The sequence below is a fragment of the Ceratotherium simum genome, chromosome 33 (assembly GCF_057802395.1).
Source record: "Ceratotherium simum simum isolate JZ-2026a chromosome 33, ASM5780239v1, whole genome shotgun sequence".
NCBI lineage: Eukaryota > Metazoa > Chordata > Mammalia > Perissodactyla > Rhinocerotidae > Ceratotherium > Ceratotherium simum.
The window spans coordinates 9,357,941-9,379,977 of record NC_141932.1 but is presented as its reverse complement, the minus strand read 5'-3'; the positions used below and the strand labels follow the sequence as shown (position 1 = coordinate 9,379,977).

The following is a 22,037-nucleotide window of genomic DNA, read 5'->3' as shown; positions in this document are numbered from 1 at the left end:
TCTGTGCTGTACGGAGACCTCCACTTCCTGTAAGATGGGTGCGCCCACGGGAGAAAAATATCGTGGGTAAATGTCGCTGACATTTTAATTTTCCACTCAGCTCGCTGAAAGGGATTGACCCCGGGCTGTTTTTGTCTTGTGTAAGCTCGAGCTTTTGCACATATGTCCGTTTTCATGAAGGGTTGCGGTGCCAAGAAATGGGACCGGCTTCTTTGCCCCCGTACGGCCGAGATTCAAAGATGGCCGCCCCCAGGGGCGGTGGCGAGGGCGCGGCCATGTTACCTCTCAGGGACAGTCTGAAATCCGGATGTTTCTTCTCTGTAGAGAAGCCTCAGACCCTCGTGGGCCACCGTACGGCAGTGATGAACGTAGCGGAGCAAATTCAGCCAAGTTCGTTCAGCCTCCCGCCGGTCACGGGCGTGTGTGGACAGGTCGGTGGCCGGGTCTCTGCGTGGACGGTGGTGAGAGAGGGTCTGCAGGCGTTCACGGTGGATGATGCATGTGGAGTTCCAGCGGGAGGATAGCGTGCATGGGTGTTCTTTTGCAGGGAAGCGCCAAGGGGTGTGATTGGGATGCCTCTGGCCTCAGTCAGGAGGTGCTCCTGTGCTTAGTGGTTAAGGATCTCTAGAGATTACGACTTAGTCCCGCGGGCACATTTTGGGGTCTTTGCCGATTACTCTCTGTAGGGCTCAGTGATCGCGGACTGCAGGGTTGTGTTTGTCAATCAATGCTGTCAAAATTTTAGTGTATTTCAATGTTAGGCTTTTATATTACGTGCTTAATAGTCATAATTCAGATAAATTGCGTAAATGGTACTATGATTTTTCTTCTTTCACTTTATTTCGTGTAATAAACATTTACAAATTTTTAATATGTGAACCAGTGGTATTATAAGTGGATTCATATTAAGTGTTTGCACACATTTATATAGAGGTGAAATGTTTAAAATATTTAGGTATCATTTTTAGGAACATTTTATGATTATGCATTTACTCGTGGATTTGTTCCCCTACCTTTCAACTCCAGGTTAGACTATTTATTTTTATTGCAATTTTAAACGTCTTATTATTTTCTAACTCCCTTTTCCTTATAATTTTCTATCACATAAAAGAGCAATGAACTTTACATATTTGCTTATATTTGGTCACTTTATGAAATTCTTAATACTACAATATCTTTCTCTCCACCTAACAGTTGGTGAAAATTTTCAAACCTACAGAAATAATGAAAGAATTTTAAAGTAACCACCCATATACCTACCACCTAGATTTTACAGTTAACATGATACTAGACTAGCTCTACCAGTTATCTAACCCTCTCTCCATTCCTCTGTGATTGACTAGAGTTCTACTAATAGCTTCTACTTGTTTCTTTTGTTTACTTAAAGAACGGAAATCTAGGGCCGGCCCTGTGGCTTAGCGGTTAGGTGCGCGCTCCGCTGCTGGCGGCCGGGTTCGGATCCCCGGCGGGCGGGCGCCGACGCACCGCTTCTCCGGCCACGGTGGGGCCGCGTCCCACATACAGCAGCTGGAAGGCTGTGCAACTATGACATACAACTATCTACTGGGGCTTTGGGGGAAAAAAATAAAATAAATAAAAATTAAAAAAAAAAAAGAACGGAAATCTTTACAAATAATTTTGGCCTGATATAAAGTGGAATGAAATGAATCTGATTTTTCAATCCAGATTCTTCCCCTTGCTCATATTACAATTTATGTGACCTGCATCTGTTACCTCGTTAGCAAAAAGAGAAGTTAAAATCTCTTCCTCAGTGTTATTATGCCTATTAAGTGAAGTAAAATTCCTAAAATAGTGAAATGTAATGGCAGGGACATCATACATCTGAGTAAAAAAGGCTGCTTATTTCTCCATATTTATGGGTTTGTGTTTTGTAAAATTTGTATCTATAACTCATTTTCTCTCTCCCTGCCTTCCTCGATGTTTCTCTCTCTCTTTTTTTAGTAATGAAAATTTTTAAAGATTTTATTTATTTATTTTTCCCCCAAAGCCCCAGTACATAGTTGTCTGTCATAGCTGCACATCCTTCTAGTTGCTGTATGTGGGACGCGGCCTCAGCACGGCCGGAGGAGTGGTGCCTCGGTGCGTACCCGGGATCCGAACCCGGGCCGCCGGCAGCGGAGCGCACGCACTTAACCGCTAAGCCACGGGGCCGGCCCCTAGTAATGAAAATTTTTAAAACCATGAATTTACACTAATGACCTAGCAAGAGCAACTTTATTTTAAATGTAGAATGCTGATACTTTTCTGGTTTAAAACTTAAGTGTACTTATATAAAAGATAATGCAGAAAGTTAAAGTGACCTGTCAAATGTCACTCTTTTGCTAATATTTCCTTTTCAGAAATTCCTGGAAGTGGAGTTTGAGGTTAGCAGTGATTCTTTCATTGGCCGTTTTCAATCAAATGTTAAATTACTGCCATGAAATGTTCTCTTCTTTAACACTGACGCTTGACCTGTGTGTGCTTTACGATATTATAGGACTGTTCTACATAAACTTTGTAACCAGCCACCTGACTAAAGAGGTACACAGACGTATTAGGCAGATACTGATAATTTGCCTCTTCTTATATTCAAAAGTCGTCTTTGATTATTTTTCCAAACTGCGTTGCATTGGGTAATGTTTCCAGACCCAAATTCTCACAAGATGAGCGGGGCATCTTGCGTTGTAGTGTGCAAACAGCCTGAGACAATAGTCAAAGGATGGATCTCGCTGTGTTGCCATAAAACTTTATTTACAAAAACAGGTGGTCCAAGCCCTGGACGTTATGTTACTGACCCTTGATTTAGATGATTGTATGGCTTTTCTGCTCTAATTTGGAGTTGGGCAACTAGATCCCATGGACTAAATCTGGCCCTGTGACTGGTTTTGTTAATAAAGTTTTATTGGAACCTAGCCAGCCCTATTTGTTTTCGTTTTGTTTTTCTGATTTGGCTGCTTTTAAGCTACAGTGGTAGAGTTGAGTAATTGCTGCAGAAGCCATATGCACTACATTTTCCCTCTCTTAATATGGAAATTATGTATGTTTTAAGAAACTATTAGTTTTATTCCTGACATAGGGATTACAAATAACATACAACCTTTATTTGTCAAAGTATTATGGTAATTAGTACTTTTTTACTCTTCTCTATCTGTACAGAGATCTTATGACACTTTTTCATTTACCCACCTCCTAACTTATATGCTATCATGGTAGCTCTTTCTGTTTTTAACCTCTCTATGTTTTTAAAACCTCCTGAGATCTGATCATTATTTTTCATGTTGGTACTAATTTAGACCTAACCTCTTATTTACCAGTTTTGTTCCTCTCACTTCTTGCTCCTCTGATTACATTGGAGGGTCCTTTCCTTTTGCCTGAAGAACACTCGCGTTTGCTGTAATACAAGTTTTCTGATGAAGAATTCTCTCTGGTTTTGCCTGAAAATGTCTTTATTTCAGTTTTATTCCTAAAGGACATTTTTGCTGAGTATCCTGTATAGGTTTATACTTACAGTACTCTACGGAGTATCAAGAAGTGGATGGTAATGAGAAATTAAATAAGGCGATGCTTGTTATTTGCTTAGTGTCATGTTCCTCAAATTGAAGTGTATGCACCTTGAGATGTAAAAAGACTTTGGAAGAGGTACATGGACACACATGGTCTAAAAGAAAAATTGTGTCCATCCTAACTCTCTTGATGTCTTCTTTCCTAAAATTGATCTACCTGAGGATTCCCCTGCCACTGGGGCATCATGCTCTGCTGGTTCTCCTTCCACGTTCCCTTTCACAGTCATACGAAGAAACGTGTACTTCTCGCGTTCTGAATGTTATGTTTTATCGGCTCAGAGGTAAAATCTTCTGGAACACTTCAAAAAAGGACAGATCTTTGAGGGCCTTGATTTAAGGTGAGTGCACAGCAACAGTGACAACAGCTGGGCCTAAAGAGAATGTGTCACTCAGAGTAATTTTCTCTTCAGCCCACAGGTGCTGGCTCCCCAGAAACAAGAGGGGTCAAGGGAAAGAAGGAGGAGGAGATTCCAAGACTTCGGTATCGTCATTTCTGGGGACGCCCTTGGCTGGAGACTGAGATTTTTTGTACAGAAATTTAGAGCTGATCCAGAAGAGCTGAAGACAGAGCCTCCCAGTTAGCAGCCATTTCCCAAAATCAGAAGAAAATGATCCAGGCCCAGGTGACTTTTGGTTTCTTTTGTTCTTTCCTTTATTCCTCAATGGAATGGTAGAGGCCTGTAAAAATCAGTGCAATTTGGAGGCTGGCCCAGTGGCGTAGTGGTTAAATTTGTGTGTTCCCCTTTGGCAGCCCAGGGTTCACTGGTGCAGACCTACTCACTGCTCATCCAGCCATGCTGAGGCAGCATCCCACATGAAAGAACTAGAAGGACCTACAACTAGGATGTACATCTAGGATATGTACTGGGGCTTTGGGGAGGAAATTGAAAAAGAGGAAGTTTGGCAACAGATATTATCTCAGGGCCAATCTTCCTCAAAAAAAAAAAATTAGTGCAATTAAATAGAAAAGTTTAAATTGAGACTAGCAAGATCTGGAGAAATCTGGGCAAAGTAGGATCATGAATATATTATTCATAGGATTCATATTACGTGATTCAGGTTGAAATATAATATCTGATTGTGCAAAACCCTGTGGGTTACATTAGCTGTCAACGTACGTCAAATATCTGACAGCCATCGCAAGAGCATCTTGGTAACTTACATGATAGGCATTATTATGATCTGTTTCTACTCCCAACACTTCTGACACCAAATGTGTGGGTTTTTCCACACCAAACACCAGTTCTCCAACTCTCCAGACACCAACTGAGTGTCTACAATTTGATTCAATTTGACACTAACTACGTGGAGTTGCTATCATACTCCACAAATTTAAGGGCTCAGTCCCACAAGACTGCCTTCATTTCAGATGCTAAGCATTGGGTGTCCAGAGTACCCATACTTCTGCCATGGCTACAAATCAGAGGTGCCCACAATCCCTTTTTCAGGTTTGATAGTTTACTATAATGGCTCACATAACTTGGGAAAACACGTTACTTACATTTACCAGTTTATTATTGTTATTATTGTTGTTATTGTTATTATATTATTATTTTTGCAGGGGAAGAGTCTCCCTAAGCTAATATCTATTGCCAGTCTTCCTCCTTTTTTTCTTCCTTTTCCCCCTACAAAGCCCCAGTACATAGTTGTGTATAGTGGTAAGTTCTTCTGCTTCTTCTATGTGAGCCACTGCCACACCATGGCTACTGACAGACAAGTGGTATGGTTCCACTCCTGGGAGCCCAGCCTGGGCCACTGAAACAGAGTGCCCCGAACTTTAACCACTAGGCCATCAGGGCTGGCTCTTACCAGTTAGTTATAAAGGGTACAACTTGGGAGCAGCTAAATGGAAGAGATGCAGAGGGCAAGGAATGGGAGAAGGAGCAAGGACCTTCCATGCCCTCTCTGGGCAAGCCACCATTCCAGCACCTAGATGTGTTAACCAACCTGGAAGCTCTCCAAGCCCTGTAGCTTAGGGTTTTTTATGGAGGTTTCATTACATAGATGTGATTGATTTAAATTATCAGTCATTGTTGATTAACTCTACCTCCAGTCGCTCTCCCCTCCCTAGAGGGCTGGAGTGAGGCTGGAAGTTCCGACCCTCTAATCACAAAGTAGGTTCTCTAGCAACCAGCCGTCATCCTTAGTGTATCTAGGGGCCCACCCAGAGTGACCTCGTTAATAGAAACTCAAGGATGGTTGAAAGGGGCTTGTTATGAATAACACAAGATGCCCCTCTCACCCCTGTCACTTAGGAAATTCCAAGGGCTTTAGGAGCTCTTGTGCCAGCAACCGGGGATGAAGCACCAAATACAGATTTCTTATTGTATCACAATATCATAGGCGTCAACTGTTAGGAGAAAGCAGACTAGGTCTTTGAGGGATGTTAATATTTCATGGCACATAGGTCTGAAGTCCACATAGGTGTTTGATAGTTCTTCATAGAGGTGATGTAGTAGATGGTATCCTTTACTGTCTTTACTTCTCATAAATGTAGAAACATGTTTCCTACAGCTGTTTCTTCATTGTGTCTAAGATGGTATTAACCCCACCTAATGAAATACACACATACATGTGCATTTGTCTATGGGTCCATAAATATATTCTTTAAAGAATAGTTTTGTTTACAAATTTGCTTAATCATCTAATAATTTTTATGCCTCATACATATTTTATAGTTTCTTTTATTTTGTTTAGTATATTAACCACTGATACTAGTATGTATTGTCTTGTGATTCTAGCATCTGGAGTCTCTTCATTACTGGTTTTGGTATTGGCTCAAATGCTCATGGTGAATTTAGGAATCTGTATTATTCATCTACTTATAAGTAGCTTATAGTTCACTATTGGCAAATAGATGCTCAAATTTATATAGATTGCAGATGTTCTTACATTAGCAAGAGGATTTAATGGTACATACTAAAGAAACTTTCACTTTTCAGCTTTGTTGAATGAATAGAAGACTGCACAATGACATTTTACTAGAATCCTTATTATATCACAACATATTAAGAAAAAAACCCACCAATTTCCTCTATGGCGAACATAAGCAGAATAATTTCCTCTGCACTTTTTTCCATATCACCAAAAGAACATCACTTCATTAAACACGACCGTGTTGTGACAGGAATCCCTGACATTTGACGATGTGGCCGTGAAGTTCACCTGGGAGGAGTGGCAGCTCCTGGACCCGGATCAGAAGGACCTGTGCCAGGACGTGATGTTGGAGAATTACAGCAACCTGGTGTCACTGGGTGAGGACAGCTCCCCTGTGTCACTCAGAGGGTGTCCCTCCAGTGGCCTTTCTTTGTCAGCTACTTAACTCTTCAGAATCACTGCACTACTCTGAAATGGTAGATTCTCAGATCCTTCTCTTGACACAGACAGGAGGGTGTAATGTCTCCTCTCCTGAGAGAAAAGCCTTGATGTTACAGATATGAAATCTGATTATTCCCTAAAATGTAACGTTATCCCTTCTTGACATATCCCATCCAATTCAATATATCTAAGTCTTCTATCATTTTTCACGAGCAGGGTATCAAGCCTGCAAACCAGATGCGCTCTCCAAGTTGGAACGAGGAGAACTGTGGACAGTAGAAGATGAAATCCACGGTCAAACCCATCCAGGTGAGTGGATGAGAACCAGCAAGATGGGCAGCTGTGGAAGCCATATTCTAATCAGTCAGAGAAGGTGTCAGAGCTGTGACAGTGTGTGAGGAAATGTAAACAGCCCCTCCATGTATTTCTTTTCCCATAGGAGAACTCTTTTTCTTTGTTTAGAGGAGAATATTTAGAGGAGAATATACCCCTTGTTCCTCTTCTGAGATCTGACCCCTGTTTATTTTATATACATCTTGTTTTTGTTTTCATAACTATCTTCTTCCTAGGATTTGTAAATCTTCCTCTTCTTTTTTTTTTATGAGGAAGATTAGCCCTGAGTTAACACCTGTTGCCAATCCTCCTCTTTTTGTTGGGGAAGATTGGCCCTGGGCTAACATCTGTGCCCATCTTCCTCTACTTTATGTGGGATGCCTGCCACAGCATGGCTTGATGTGTGGTGTGTAGGTCCACGACGGGGATCCGAACCTGTGAACCCCGGGCCACCAGAAGCAGAGCGCACGAACTTAACTGCTACACCACCAGGCCAACCCAAACATTCCTCTTCTTTGTCCCCTGTCACAGTGTCTCTACCTCTCTTGCTGTGAAATTCCACTTTCCAGGCCTCTCTGGAAAGAGAACTTTGAATTCGTCACTTTTTTCTTCCTACTATACCTTCTCCTGCCCTGTTAGGAAATAATGATTTCTCTCCTTAGCGTCCAACCCCACCTTGGATGCTGTGTCCCCGTGATAAGCTGGTTTTCACTGTGCATTCATGTGAAACTCATTGGTCCCCCCTTTCCCTGCCCCAGGTTCTCCATACTTTTCATTTTCTTCTCGGTTCTCATAACTCTTAAAAGTTTCCTCCATTCTCGTGAGTTAACGTCTTTCTATTCCCTGAAAGAGATTCCCAAATTGACTTCTCCCTTAATATTGTCTAATGTACATTTTATTTCTATGTATTTTACTCTTCTTCATGGCAACTGGCCTATGGCTTCCCATTTTGTGAGACCAAGAATCATCTTCCCTCCATCCTTTTTGAAATTTAGATTCTCTTTATGCACTACACGTTTTCAATTCTAGCCATCCTGACATTACCTTGAATGTTTCCTACATACATCTCTTCTTAAAGGTTTCTACAGTTTCTTTTGATTAAGTAGAAAAGATCTTATTAATGTGCTGTGCGTTAAAACTAGGTCATAATTTCTGTCTGCTTCAAATTACATCCTGCATAGTTCTGCTAATTCAGATTTTCCTTTAGTTCTTAGATGTTGTCACTGCATTTATTTTAACGCTATTGTCTTTACATCATATTTTTTATTGGTTTTATTTAGATTTAATTCACAACCATACAATGTATCTGTTAAAGTGTATAATTCATTGGTTTTTTAGTATATTCACATAGTTGTGCAAGCATACCACAATCAATTTTGGAACATTTTATATGTATATATCCTCATAGTAGCCTTTTTTACTATATTTTTGTAGTAAGTTTTGAAATTGGAAAGAAACGTTTTATATGTATATATCCTCATAGTAGCCTTTTTTACTATATTTTTGTAGTAAGTTTTGAAATTGGAAAGTGTGAATCCTCCAACTTTGTTCTTCTCTTTCAAGACTATTTTGAACTATTCTGGACCCTTTAAATTTCCATTTGAATTTTAGAATCATTTTGTGAATTTATGCATAAAAGATGGCTAGGATTTTGATAGGGATTACATTGACTCTGTATATCAATTTGGGGAGTAATTCCATCCTAACCATATTAAACATTCTGATCCATGATCATTGGATGTTTTTCTATCTAATTAGGTCTTTAATTTCTTCCAACAATATTTTGTAACTTTCAGAATATAAGTTTTGCACTTCATTTTTAAAATTTATTCCTAAGTATTGTATTCTTTTCTCTTAGGTCGTAAATGGAATTGTTTTCTTGATTGCGTTTTTAGACTATTCATTGCTAGAATATAGAAATACAAGTGATTACTTTTCCATCATGTTCTCATGACACTGTGTCCTAGTTAATCATGTTTACTGCCATATGAGATTGCAGTTTCTCTGTCATTGATCTCCATGATACATCATCTTAATTATAAAGAGTCTCTACCCTCTTCCTGAACACTCTTTAATGTGTTCCATACATATGATTGCTTCCTGCAATTGACGTGATTGCTTCATTCCTTTAAAACTTGCATTTTGATAGCCTAATAGCCTAATATTTTTGAAGATAACAGCAGTACAAAAAAGAAAGAAAAAATATACCTTGTCCCTACTCTTCACATTGCTTTCATTTTCAGTGGAAGTACTATATAATCAGTAATAAATGTATATAAATAACATGTCTTAGGGCAAAAATTGCTGTAAGGAAAATTAAATCAGCGACTGGAACAGTGGGTGTTGAGTCCTAGATCGGTGCTTTTAGGAATGGGAATGGCTCTTTGATAAGGTGCCTTTGAGCACATAGATGAGGGATTTGAGGAAGCTCCATGGAATTCTCCAAATGTGGGACAATGGGAAGTTCAAACACCTGAATCTGTAATGTTTTTGCGGAGCTTCTAGGAAGCTTGTGAGGATAGAGTGTAATGAGCGAGAGGGAACCTGACTGGAGATGAGGACAGTGGGGTAGTAGCTGGAGGTTCTGGTACATAGGTCACATGTTGCTTATTAAGGGCATTTAAGACCTTGATTTCATTCCAGATGAGCTGAGAAACCAGTAGAGAGTTTTGAGTAGAGGAGTGGCATTATATAACTAATTTTTAATGCATCACTTTGCCTATTGTATAGAAGGTAGACATTATCAGTGAGGGGAGTGTACTTCTTTTGGGTTTCTGGACCCAGTTCCAACATGTGTGTGTGGAGGCGTCCCCACACCAACAAGCACCTTCATTAACATAAACTAGAAATTCCAAGGGTTTTGGAAGCTGTGAGCCAGGATCTATGGATGAAGACCACATACGTATGAGAAATATATTTTGGTCATCTGAATGACCAAATATACATTTCTTATAAATCACAATATCACAGTACTGTTATGGTTACAATTTGTGACAGTAAAATGATACAGATTAAAATCATCAAAGATAAAAGGTGCATAGGAAAGAATCCAGGAGAAAGTAGACACAAAACTTCCAGTTTTCCTCCACTGGTAGTCACATGAACAGTGCTGAATTTTCCCAGCAACAACGTTGACAGCACATGTGAAGCATTGCCAACCAGAGAAGCTCACCCCAGCCTGGTGCTTCTAGCCCCCCAGAGTCAAAATGTTACAACGTTGTCCAAAGCCCCAGGCATACAAAAACAGGCATCCGTCATAAATCACATCATTAGCATAAACCATCTGGTATCACCTAAGACATTAGGCCTAAAAAGACACTCATCAGGCAGAATATTCCAGGGACTCAGAGGTTATCTTCCAGTAATCCAGTCAGGACCAGTCCTTTCTTTGGAATGTGCGGGGATGCAGTAACCCAAGCCCACTGAGTTAAAACTTGACTGCATATCATCCTTCCCTCTATGTAGGAACATAGGAGAGTATGTTCCAATTAGACTACTGGTTGGAGTTTTGATTACAGAAGATTTTGTCTAAATTTGAGATTAGTGCTTTGGGAGAGTTAGGTTAATGGTGGTCTGCAGAATGAAGAAGAATGTCAAGTTTTTGGAATATGATAACCCTCAATAGTCTGTCACATTTATCTTGAAATCAGATGCTGAGGATTCACATTCTTACTCTTCATTGTGTTTATTCTCTACACCTGGGTCTGAGGTGTGTGCCTGATCACAATACTCAATGATTGGTTTTCTCCCATGGGCTTATTGAATTCCAAAACTCCACATGTTGGAATGACTAAAGCTTTGGCCCTGTGCCTTCACCTTTTCTTCTACATGTATCCACACACAGTCTCATCCAGTACTTTTTCTTTGAATAATTAGTATATGTTGATGCTCTCCACATTGCTATTTTCAGATAAGACCTTTTTTAAGATATATATATATTCAGCCAGTTTCATGTTTGCACTTAGATATGTAATAATCATCTTAAACTTTATGTTTCACAGTGAACACTAGATTTTCCCCTCATTCTGGATTTCAGTAATATTCCTCATTTTATTAAGAGGCATTCCACCCACCCAGTGGCTCAAGTCACATAATTCCTGGAGTAATCCTTGAGGCCTCTTTCATTAACCTCTTCCCACTTCTCCCATTGAGCCCATCAGTGAACCTTGTCTTTCCTTTAGATATATCCTGATTTCCTCCTCCTCTTATGTCTCCATTGCTCCTTTAACTGTGTTTCACAGACTGCAATTGCCTTCTTTATTCCTTTGCTTCAGTTGTCTATACCTAGAACTAAACCTGGGTTTCCTACACATTTAATTGAATTCTGACACTATCTACCTAGAAATAATGTCAGATCCTACAAATTAAGTGTTCGACCACAAGACTGCCCACGCTTCAGATGTCAGTCACAAGTCCACATTGTTACCCGTGCTTCTGACCAACTGGCTATAAATCAGAAGTTCCAATACCCCTTCTTTGGGTTCAGTTAATTTGCTAGAGTGGCTCACAGAACTCAGAGAAACATTTACTTATGTTTACCAGTTTATTATAAAGAATATTATAAAGAATACAGATGAATAATCAGATGAAGAGGAACATAGGGCAAGGTCTGAAGGATTCCTGAATGCAGGAGCTTCTGTCTCCATCGAACTGGGCTGCACCACCCTCCTGGCACGTGGATGTGTTCACCAACCCAGAAGCTGAGCAAATCTTGTTGTTGTAAGAGCTTTTATAGAGCTTTAATCTCTAGGGCCTCCCTTCTTTCCCAGAGGTTAGTGGTTGGGGCTGATGTTCTAATCTTCCAATCACTTGGTCTTTCTGGTGACTGGACCCCTCCTGAGGCTATGAAGGAACTCTATGCTAAGTCACCTCATTAGTATAAACTCAGGTGTGATTGAAAGGGCTTGCTATGAATAACAAAAGATATTCCTGTCACTTAGGAAATTACAAGGGTTGTAGGAGCTCTGTGCCAAGAACTGGATGAATGAAATATATTCATTCTTGGATGAAGAACAAATATATTTCTTATTATACCACATATAGGATTGCCACCAAATAGTTACTTCACATGAAGACATTTTTTGAAATAGTTTTATTCCATACTAAGATTATGAGAGATTACAGAATGACTAATTGTTCTCTTCTTTCCTAGAAATCAGGAAAGTTGGTCCTTTGCAGCATCAGTTTCAAAATCAAAGCAGTCGGAAGAGTATGAAACAATGCTGTGAACATAATATGTTTGCAGATATTGTTGATGAGAGCAAAAGTCATTTCCTGTTAAAGCAAAATTGTGATATGCTTGACTCATGTGAAAAACCTTTAAAATCAAATTTAAGTTTCGAAAACCAGAACAGAAGCTGTAACTTACAGAACTCTGCTGAGTTTAATGGAGATAAGAAGTCACTTCTCTATGCTAACCATGAACAATTTTATACTGAATTTAAATTCCCTGTAAGTGCAAAACCCATCAACAATAAGTCCCAGGTCGTTAAGCAACAGAGAACTCACAACATAGAGAAAGCGCATGTATGCAGTGACTGTGGGAAAGCCTTCATCAAAATGTCTCAGCTCATTGATCATCAGAGAGTTCATACTAGAGAGAAACCTCATGGGTGCTGTATGTGTGGGAAAGCCTTCTCCAGAAAGTCCAGGCTCACTGAACATCAGCGAATTCACGCAGGACTGAAACATTATGAATGCACCGAATGTGACAAAACCTTCCTCAAGAAATCACAGTTTAATATACATCAGAAAACTCACATGGGAGCGAAACCTTATGCATGTAGTGAATGTGGGAAAGCGTTCATCAAAAAGTGTCGGCTCATTTATCATCAGCGAACTCATACAGGAGAGAAACCGCATGGATGCAGTCTATGTGGGAAAGCCTTCTCTACAAAGTTTAGTCTGACTACACATCAGAAAACTCATACAGGAGAGAAACCTTATACATGCAGTGAATGTGGAAAAGGCTTCATTGAGAAGAGGCGTCTTATTGCACATCATCGAACTCACACTGGTGAGAAACCCTTTATTTGTAATGAATGTGGGAAAGGTTTCACGTTGAAGAACAGTCTTATCACACATCAGCAAACTCATATAGAAGAGAAATTGTATACTTGCAGTGAATGTGGAAAAGGCTTTTCAATGAAGCACTGTCTCATTGTACATCAGCGAACTCATACTGGAGAGAAACCCTATATATGCAATGAATGTGGAAAAGGCTTCACCTTGAAGAGCCCTCTCATCAGACATCAGCGAACACATACAGGAGAGAAACCCTATGTATGTAGTGTATGTGGAAAAGGCTTCACCATGAAGAGTGATCTCATTGTGCATCAGCGAACACATACTGCAGAGAAACCATATATATGCAATGACTGTGGGAAAGGCTTCACGGTAAAGAGCCGCCTGATTGTCCATCAACGAACTCATACAGGAGAGAAACCTTATGTCTGTAGTGAATGTGGGAAAGGCTTTCCAGCAAAGATTCGGCTGATTGGACATCAAAGAACTCATACGGGAGAGAAACCCTATATATGCAGTGAATGTGGAAAAGGCTTCACAGAGAAGAGCCATCTCAATGTACATCGGCGCACCCATACAGGAGAGAAACCCTATATATGCAATGAATGTGGCAAAGGGTTAACCGGGAAAAGCATGCTAATTGCACATCTGCGAACTCATACTGGGGAGAAACCATATATATGCAATGAGTGTGGAAAGGGCTTCACCATGAAGAGTACTCTAGGTATACATCAGCAAACTCATACTGGAGAGAAACCATACAAATGCAATGAATGTGGTAAAGCCTTTAGGAAGAAGACATGCCTCATACAACATCAGAGATTTCAGACAGGAAAGACTTCCTTTGCATGTACTGAATGTGGGAAATTCTCTTTGCGCAAAAACGATCTCATTACCCATCAGAGAATTCACACAGGAGAGAAACCATATGAATGCAGTGACTGTGGGAAAGCCTTCACTACAAAGTCAGGGCTCAATGTTCATCAGAGAAAACATACAGGAGAGAGGCCCTATGGATGCAGTGATTGTGGGAAAGCTTTTGCCCACTCGTCAATCCTTGTTAAACATAAGAGAATTCACAGGTAGTCACTTTGGGAAAGCCTGTTGCCAGTTGTAGGCCCTCAAGATAATAGTATGCAATCAAGAATAACTTAATGCAAAGAATGTGGTGGTGTGTTTAGTGAACAGTTACCTCATGTTTTATGTTGAAAAAAATTACAAAACAACTCAATCAACCTTGATGAAAATATTTTAGAACATATGTCTAAAAAGTGTATACTGAGATAAATCCTATGAATGTGATGGACTAGGAAAGCCTTCAGTGGGCAGTAGACTCTATCATATGTTATCATAGATCATGAGTGAGTGAGTATTTCTAATTGGTAGAGATATAATTGTGGGAAAGCCTTTACCCAGAAGTAACACCTCAATAAATGTCGGTTCGCACTAGAGAAATACTTTCCTTTGGCAATGAATATGGCAGGGTTTACAGTAATATATGTTGCCTCATCATTTGCCAGGAAATCCATACAGAAATAACTTATGAACACATTCAATGTAGTGGACTTTAGCAAAATATCAGACAACTTCATGATGGAAAGATGTCTTGGGGAAATGATGAATGAGAACAGTCTGTCACAAGTCTAAACAGATAACACACCTCACAAGCATTCGGGGACAGGATACCTTCAACCATATTTCTAGTTGCCTTGTCATTGATTTTATAAATTTTAAATAGTGGCAGTTACTCTCATCATGGATTAAATTTTAATATATACAATGCAGGAGTGTTCTATGCCTGTTTCCTTATATTAACTTTTGGATTTCTTTGGTTCCAAGTTTAAGTGTCAGAATACTTAAAGTACTTCAAAATGACACAATATATTCATTGCAGAAGTATAACTCCACATATTTGGATGTGTTTAACCAAATTTATAAGCAGCATAGCATTAAGTGGCTTATAAAATTAAAATAAATATGATGTTTTGATAACTTTAAATTTTGAAATATGTTTAGAATCACAAAAACTGAAATATTCCAGAGATTCCTAAATGCCCTTCAGCCAGCTACTCCCAAAGGTAAAACCTTACGTAACCATAGTTCATTATCAAATAGAGGAAAGTGAAATTATTGAAATGCTGTTAACTACAGGATTTATTTGGATCATACCAGTTTTTTTCTTTTTTTTTTATAGATTTTATTTTATTAATATTTTTCACCCCCAAAGCCCCAGTAGATAGTTGTATGTCATAGCTGCACATCCTTCTAGTTGCTGTATGTGGGATGCGGCCTCAGCGTGGCCGGAGAAGCGGTGCATCAGTGCGCGCCCAGGATCCGAACCCGGGCCGCCAGTAGCGGAGCGCACGCACTTAACCGCTAAGCCACGGGGCCGGCCCCTGGATCGTACCAGTTTTAACATGCGCTCATTTTTATTTGGTTTTTATATATAGTATTAGGAAACTAGCACATATGTAGGTTCATGTAACCAACACCACAGTAAAAATTCAGAATGTTTTGTCAACACAAACTCCCTCATGCTACCCCTTCATAGTCACGTCCTTTCCCTGACCCTAACCCTTGGCATCATAGATCTCTATGTATCTATAATTTTGTCATTTATAGAATATTAGAAAAATGGAATCATTTAGCATGTATTCTTTTGAGATTGGCTATATGACCTTGTGAGATCAGTAGAAAATATATATATTGGTCTATGCCCCTGGTTCCTGGCACAGAGCTCCTGAAACCCTTGTAATTTCCTAAGTGATAAGAGCACTAGGAGCATCTTTTGTTCTACGGAGGTGACTGTTGGTGGGCTCCTGGATGGGGGCTGGTCACTGGAAAGCCCAAGCCATGATTAAAAGTTTGGAATTTTCAGCCCCACTCTCCATCCTCCAGAGAGGGAAGAGGGGCTGGAAATGGAGTTAATAATTGATCATTCCTGTGTGAGGGTACTTCCATAAAAGCCCAATAGTACAGAGTTCGGAGAGCTTCCAAGTGGATGAACATATCCAAGTACAGGGAGAGTAACACCCCAACTCCATGGGGACAGGCTCCTATGCTTGGGACCCTCCCAGACCTCACCCTATGTATTTCTTCATCTGGCTGTTCATCTGTATCCTTTATCCTTTAATAAACTGGTAAATATAAGTAAGTGTTTCCCTGAGTTCTGTGAGCGGCTCTAGCAAATTAATTGAACCCAAAGAGGGAGTTATGGGAACCTATTTGTAGCCATGTTGGACAGAAGTTGTAGGTAGCCTGGGGACCTATTACTTGCAATTGGCATCTGAAGTGGAGTGGGAGTAGTTTGTGGGACTGAGCCCTGAACCTGTGGGATCTGACTCTATCTCCAGATAGATAGTGTTGAAATTGAGTTAAATTGTAGGACACCCAGCTGGTGTCTGGAGAATTGCTTGGTGTGGGTAACCCCCCCCCTCCAACAGACATTTGGTGATCAGAAGTGTCAGAAGTGTTGTGAGTGTGGCAGTAGTGTGAAAGTAAAGGAGAAATAAAAGGAGGAAGACTGAACGATAGGTTTTTCCAATACAGACCTCAAGTAAATTCAACACGACACATAATCAATAATCATTCTATAGCAGAGAGTTTTATTTGAATGAAATTGAGGACTAGCCCAGAAGTGCAGTCTTCACCAAGGAAGAAAGCTCTCCAGGAAAGCATGGTTTTCAGCACAGTTTATACCATTTCAGAAAAAGAACATATGTTAAGCATGACAGGGCTACTTTTTTTTCTTCCTGTTTTCAAGATTTCAAGGAGACATTCTGTTTACAGATTAGCACGTACTCAGAGGGTCAACATGACCTTGGTGCCGTGGGAAGGGAGATTCATCTGGCAACACAGGAAGGGAGGCATTAATTCTTATCGTCAAAGAGCACATTCTTTACTGTAGGGTAGTGAATGAATGCATCCTTTACTGTAATGGTTAGAGCAGATGTACAATGTATGTTTGACAGGCCATAATTCAGCCTTCTTTAGTTTAAGTAAAGTTCAGGCCAAATAAGGTATAAACCAGAATGGCTTCCCCCTATACCTTAATATGTAAAAATTTCATATCAAACCTAAGATCCAGCCAGAAGCTCTCTGGTATCTTCTCTGCCATATGGACGCTGGACTCATGCAAACTGGCACACCCAACATATTCCTGCCTAAGGCTCAAGGGCACCGTCAACTTTCCGTTTTGCCTAAACTGATGATTAGAATGCATTGCAGATCACATTGGCCTTGGACAGGTTCAGTCTTTGAAAACTTAAGAGGAAGGCACTGGGGTGCCCATAAGACATTTCCATTTCTTCCCACCCAGCAGAGTCCTAGCAGCTGTTATGGCCACGCCCATCAGAAATGCCAGAATACTGCTCTATGAGGTAACAGTGCCATGTTACCGAGTTCTGTGCAAGGCGGACTTCTGGGAATGACTCCGAGCCCTTGCCAGACACACTCCTCCCAGCCCCTCAGTGTCCCTAGCGACAGCGACAGCCGAGGAAGCACTAGTGAGAGAACACCAAATCAGAAGTGGTTTTGGACCTGGGTTCAGCCTTTGGCAGCTGCCAGTGGAGCCTTCGGAGGCTCAAGATCTGGTGAGCCTGATTCTGGGCGTGAATCTTGAGTGAGGGGCCTGTGGGGTCGGTGAAGAGGGAATGCATGTGAATTTCGTGTTTGGAGATTTATTTGGGTTCAGTGACCGAGGAATCTGGGTGTTAGTGTGGGGCCTTTGGTTAAGGCTATGTCAGGAGAGATTAAGGAATGAAGGTCTAATGTTCAGGGCTTAGGGTCAATATGTTAACTCTTCAAGACCCAGTGATTGAAAACTGGGTGGGAGGTGTGTACCAATGAACACTGCTTCTTGTCTAGGTTAGTGATTTAATACGGAGCTCATGACATGGAGAACCTGGGGTTCTTGTCAGTGGACAAGAGCTTCTGTGGTAAATTTCAGATTGAATTTGAGGTCAGTGTTGTTTGGGGAGTGCAGAGTTTGTCTGTTTGAGAGCATAGGAGTCTAGAAGCTTGAGACCCACAGCCCGAGGCTAGTGAGTGTTTTGAAGCTCAACCTTTGGATACTGGAAACTTTCCTTTCAGTCTTTCAAGTCCAAGTCCTTTTTCAATGTTCCTATTAAAAATTTGTCTCCCATATCCACTCTTCTCATTGTCCTCACAAAAATTAGAGTAGTTCATTCATCATGATCAAGTGGTATGTCTATGAATAAAGATAGGATTTTTGTTCATTTTACAGCAAAGTTTACTCTTGGATATTTCCCTGTTCAGGTTGGTTTGACACAAGTAAAAACAACCATTTTCCTAAATTCTACTCCTCAGTAAGAACGATTTCATTAAAAAAAATTTTTTTAGAGTACCTTCCTAAAAATTGGGATCTTCTGTATAAATATACATTCAAGAATCTGCTTACCTTCTAACATGGCTTTACTTTTTTGCATTGTGTTTGGCAAATAAGGTCTCATTATTTAATAAGAGTTCCTATTACTCCACCTTATCACCAGCACTTTATATTTTCAGTTTTTTGGATTTCAGCATATTCTAATAGCTGGGTACATGTATCACATTGCAGTTTTAATCAGCAATTATCTAATAATAAATGGTGTTGACCATCTTTTCATATGACTATTTGCCATCTGTTTATCTTTAATTAAGTTTCTGTTCAAGGTCTTTGCCCATTTTTAAAATTGGGTTTTCTTAGTTTTGACTTTTAAGAATTCTATGTTCTGGATACCAGTCCTTTATCAGATATGTGACTTGTGTGACAAATGTGGTGAAATTCCTTCTTCTTTTTTTTTTTTTTTTTCCTGAAGATGATTCACCCTGAGCTAACACCTGTGGCAAATCTTTCTCTATTTTGTATGTGGGCTGCCACCACAGCATACCCACTGACCAGTGGTGTATGTCTGCACCCGGGAACTGAACCCGGGTGAAGCAGAGCACACTGAACTCAACCACTAGGCTACCATGGCTGGCCCGAGATTCCTTCTCTCTTTTTTTTTTTGCCTATGGACCTCCAAGTGTTTCAGCATCATTTGTTGAAAAGTCTATCTTTTCTCCATTGAATAGCCTTTGTACCTTTGTCAAGTAGTTGAGTATATTTGATTTATGTAGGTCTTTTTCTGGGATCTCTATTCTGTTCCATTGATCTATGGTTTTTCCTTTCACTAATACTATCAATACCAGTACCTCTATAGGTTTATAAGTCTTGAAATCTGTTGATGTGAGCCCTCTATCATGGTTCTTTTTGGACAGAATTGTTTTTGCTATTTCCACTGGAGAAACCTGGCAAACGTTACCTTTACCAGGAGATCAACCTTAAGTCATTTTAATATTTTGTACTCCTTAGATATGATGTGATAAAGGGACTTAATTCTGAAGTGTCTTTTCCAAAATACATAACCCCTGTTTAATGAAGAAAACAGACCAACCCAAAAGACGGGCAATATACAAAATACTTGATCAATACTCCTCAAAATAATTGAGGACATCAAAAAGAGAAAAGACTGAGGAATGGTCATTGAGCAGAGAAAATCAAGGAACATGCAAGGGTTGAATCCAGTGACAGAAAAAGGACAGTAGTGGAAAAACTTGTGAAATCCAAATAGAATCTGTAATTTAGTTGAGTATTATACCAATGTTAATTTCTCAATTTGACAAATTTACCATGGTTATGTAAAATGTTCACATGAGGGGACGTCAAATGAAGGTATATGTGAACTCTTTGTAGTACCTTGTGAGTTTTGTGTAAATGTAAAATTTTCCCAAAATAAAAAGTTTATTAAAAATAGGTATAATCTGGGGCCGGCCTCGTGGCACAAGCGGTTAAGTGCGCGCGCTCCACTGCAGCAGCCTGGGGTTCGCCGGTTTGGATCCCGGGCGCGCACCGACGCACTGCTTGTCGAGCTATGCTGTGGCGGCGTCCCATATAAAGTAGAGGAAGATGGGCACGGATGTTAGCCCAGGGCCAGTCTTCCTCAGCAAACAAGAGGAGCATTGGCATTGGATGTTAGCTCAGGGCTGGTCCTCCTCACAAAAAAAAAAAAAAAAAAAAAAAAAAAATAGGTATAATCTGGGCCGGCCCAGTGGCATAAGTTTGTACGCTCCGCTTCAGTGGCCCAGGGTTTGCAAGTTTGGATCCCAGGTGCGGACCTACACACCCCTCATCAAGCCATGCTGTGGCAGTGTCCCACATACAAAGTAGAGGAAGATTAGTACAGATGTTAGCTTAGGGTCAATCTTCCTCACCAAAAAAAAAAAAAAAAAAGGTATAATCTTTGTCAACTATATCTCAAAGTTAGGAAAAAGTTAGGTGTAATCTAATTTTAACACTTAATTTCTCATTATAAACATATTTCCATATTATAAAATGTTTGTGTATATATATAATTAAGTGGCTGTAATAATATCATTTGTGAACCAATAGGAAGGTAACTAGAGTCACATAAAAAGTATGCATTAAAGTGGGGTTTACTTGAAAAACATAAAATATTCAATTATGTTCAGGTTATATTATGATCCTCTCCGGAACCAAATTCTTACATTCTCACTCCAAGATTCATTGTACCTTTTTTCTTGTATGTCCCAGACATCTCATTTACTTTTAATCTAGGTAGTTTATAATTTTTCAATTATACTTCGTGTCTTTTAAAAAAAAATCCATACCCCGTAAATTTTGTAGTATGGAACAGCAATTAATTTTAACAGCTTTATGGTCATAATTGACATAGAACATTTACCAAGTAGTAAGTGTACCGCTCAATCACATTTAGTAAGTTTACAGAGTTGTGCCATCACCACAATCCAATTTTTAGAAATTTTCATGACCCAAAAAAGTAATTAGATAGTTGTTTTGTGATTAGGCTTTGAGAATTCTTTATATATTCTGAATACAAGTCCTTTATCAGATGTATAATTTGGAAATATTTTCTCCCAATCTCTGGCTCCACTCTTCACTTTCTTAAATGTTGTTCTTAGAAGTACAAAAGTTTTATCGCTTCTTGGCCTTTTGGCTAAGATCAAGTGTAGAAGTACAAAAGTTTTTAATTTTAACTCCAATTTATTATTTTTTCTTTTGTGGCTCATCTTTTACTGTCTTGTCATAGAACTCTTTGGCTAACTTAGGTTCATAAAGATTGTCTCCCATTTGCTTCTCTAAGTTTTATACTTTTACGAACTCTTCTATTTAGGTTTGTGATCTATTTTGAGTTAATTTTTGTGTATGGTTAGAGTTAAGGGTCTTAGTTTATTTTTCTGCAAATAGATATACAATGATCCCAGCATCATTTGTTGAAAAGGCTAACCCCATTGAATCATCGCGGTACCTTCGTCAAAAAACTATTGACCTTAATATTTTTGGACTCTCAATTCCGGTTGTGCCTTTCTGGCTCCAGACCTTTGCTGGCCTCACTTTTAGTGGCCTTTCCCCCAATCTAAATCAAAACTTCTCTCAATTTCTCCCAATCCCAATCAAAACTTAGGCTCGTCCCAGCCGCTCTTTCCCCCTTGAACCAGCCTCACACTGTACCAGTTTCTCGGAATCTTTTTCTGTTCTTAAAAACCGCTTCCTGCAAGCAATTTTCCTCCAGAAGCTTTCCGTGGGTGTCCGTTTACCGGATGTGTTACCTTTTCTCTTTGCAGGAGGTCGTTCTCTGCTGCCATACCGACACCTGACGCCTACTTGTCCGTTTCGAAACCTCTTTTTTTTAAAAAATAAATAAATAAATAAAGAATGTAAAATAAAGGCGGCGGCAGTATTACTTTTCTGCCCACCCCTCCGCACGCAATTTTACT

At 39.8% G+C, this 22,037-nt stretch overlaps 1 protein-coding gene and 1 pseudogene across 6 annotated transcripts; both read left to right on the top strand.

The window, feature by feature from the left end:
* Positions 1 to 329: 329 nt before the first annotated feature.
* Positions 330 to 16,388, top strand: LOC147912787 (uncharacterized). 6 transcript variants are annotated; one of them, XM_087422039.1, is made up of 5 exons: positions 330 to 431; positions 3,974 to 4,186; positions 6,691 to 6,817; positions 7,098 to 7,190; positions 12,367 to 16,388. In XM_087422039.1, the coding sequence occupies exons 2-5, from the start codon at positions 4,172 to 4,174 to the stop codon at positions 14,322 to 14,324; spliced, it is 2,193 nt and encodes a 730-aa protein (XP_087278165.1). In that variant the 5' UTR covers positions 330 to 431; positions 3,974 to 4,171; the 3' UTR covers positions 14,325 to 16,388. The 6 variants fall into 6 exon arrangements, with proteins under 6 accessions (XP_087278165.1, XP_087278166.1, XP_087278162.1 ...); XM_087422040.1 differs by having other exon boundaries at positions 416 to 461; XM_087422036.1 differs by lacking the exon at positions 330 to 431 and adding an exon at positions 438 to 3,901.
* A 4,848-nt stretch (positions 16,389 to 21,236) lies between these two features.
* On the top strand, positions 21,237 to 21,315 carry LOC147912786 (U2 spliceosomal RNA; annotated as a pseudogene).
* Positions 21,316 to 22,037: the final 722 nt, after the last annotated feature.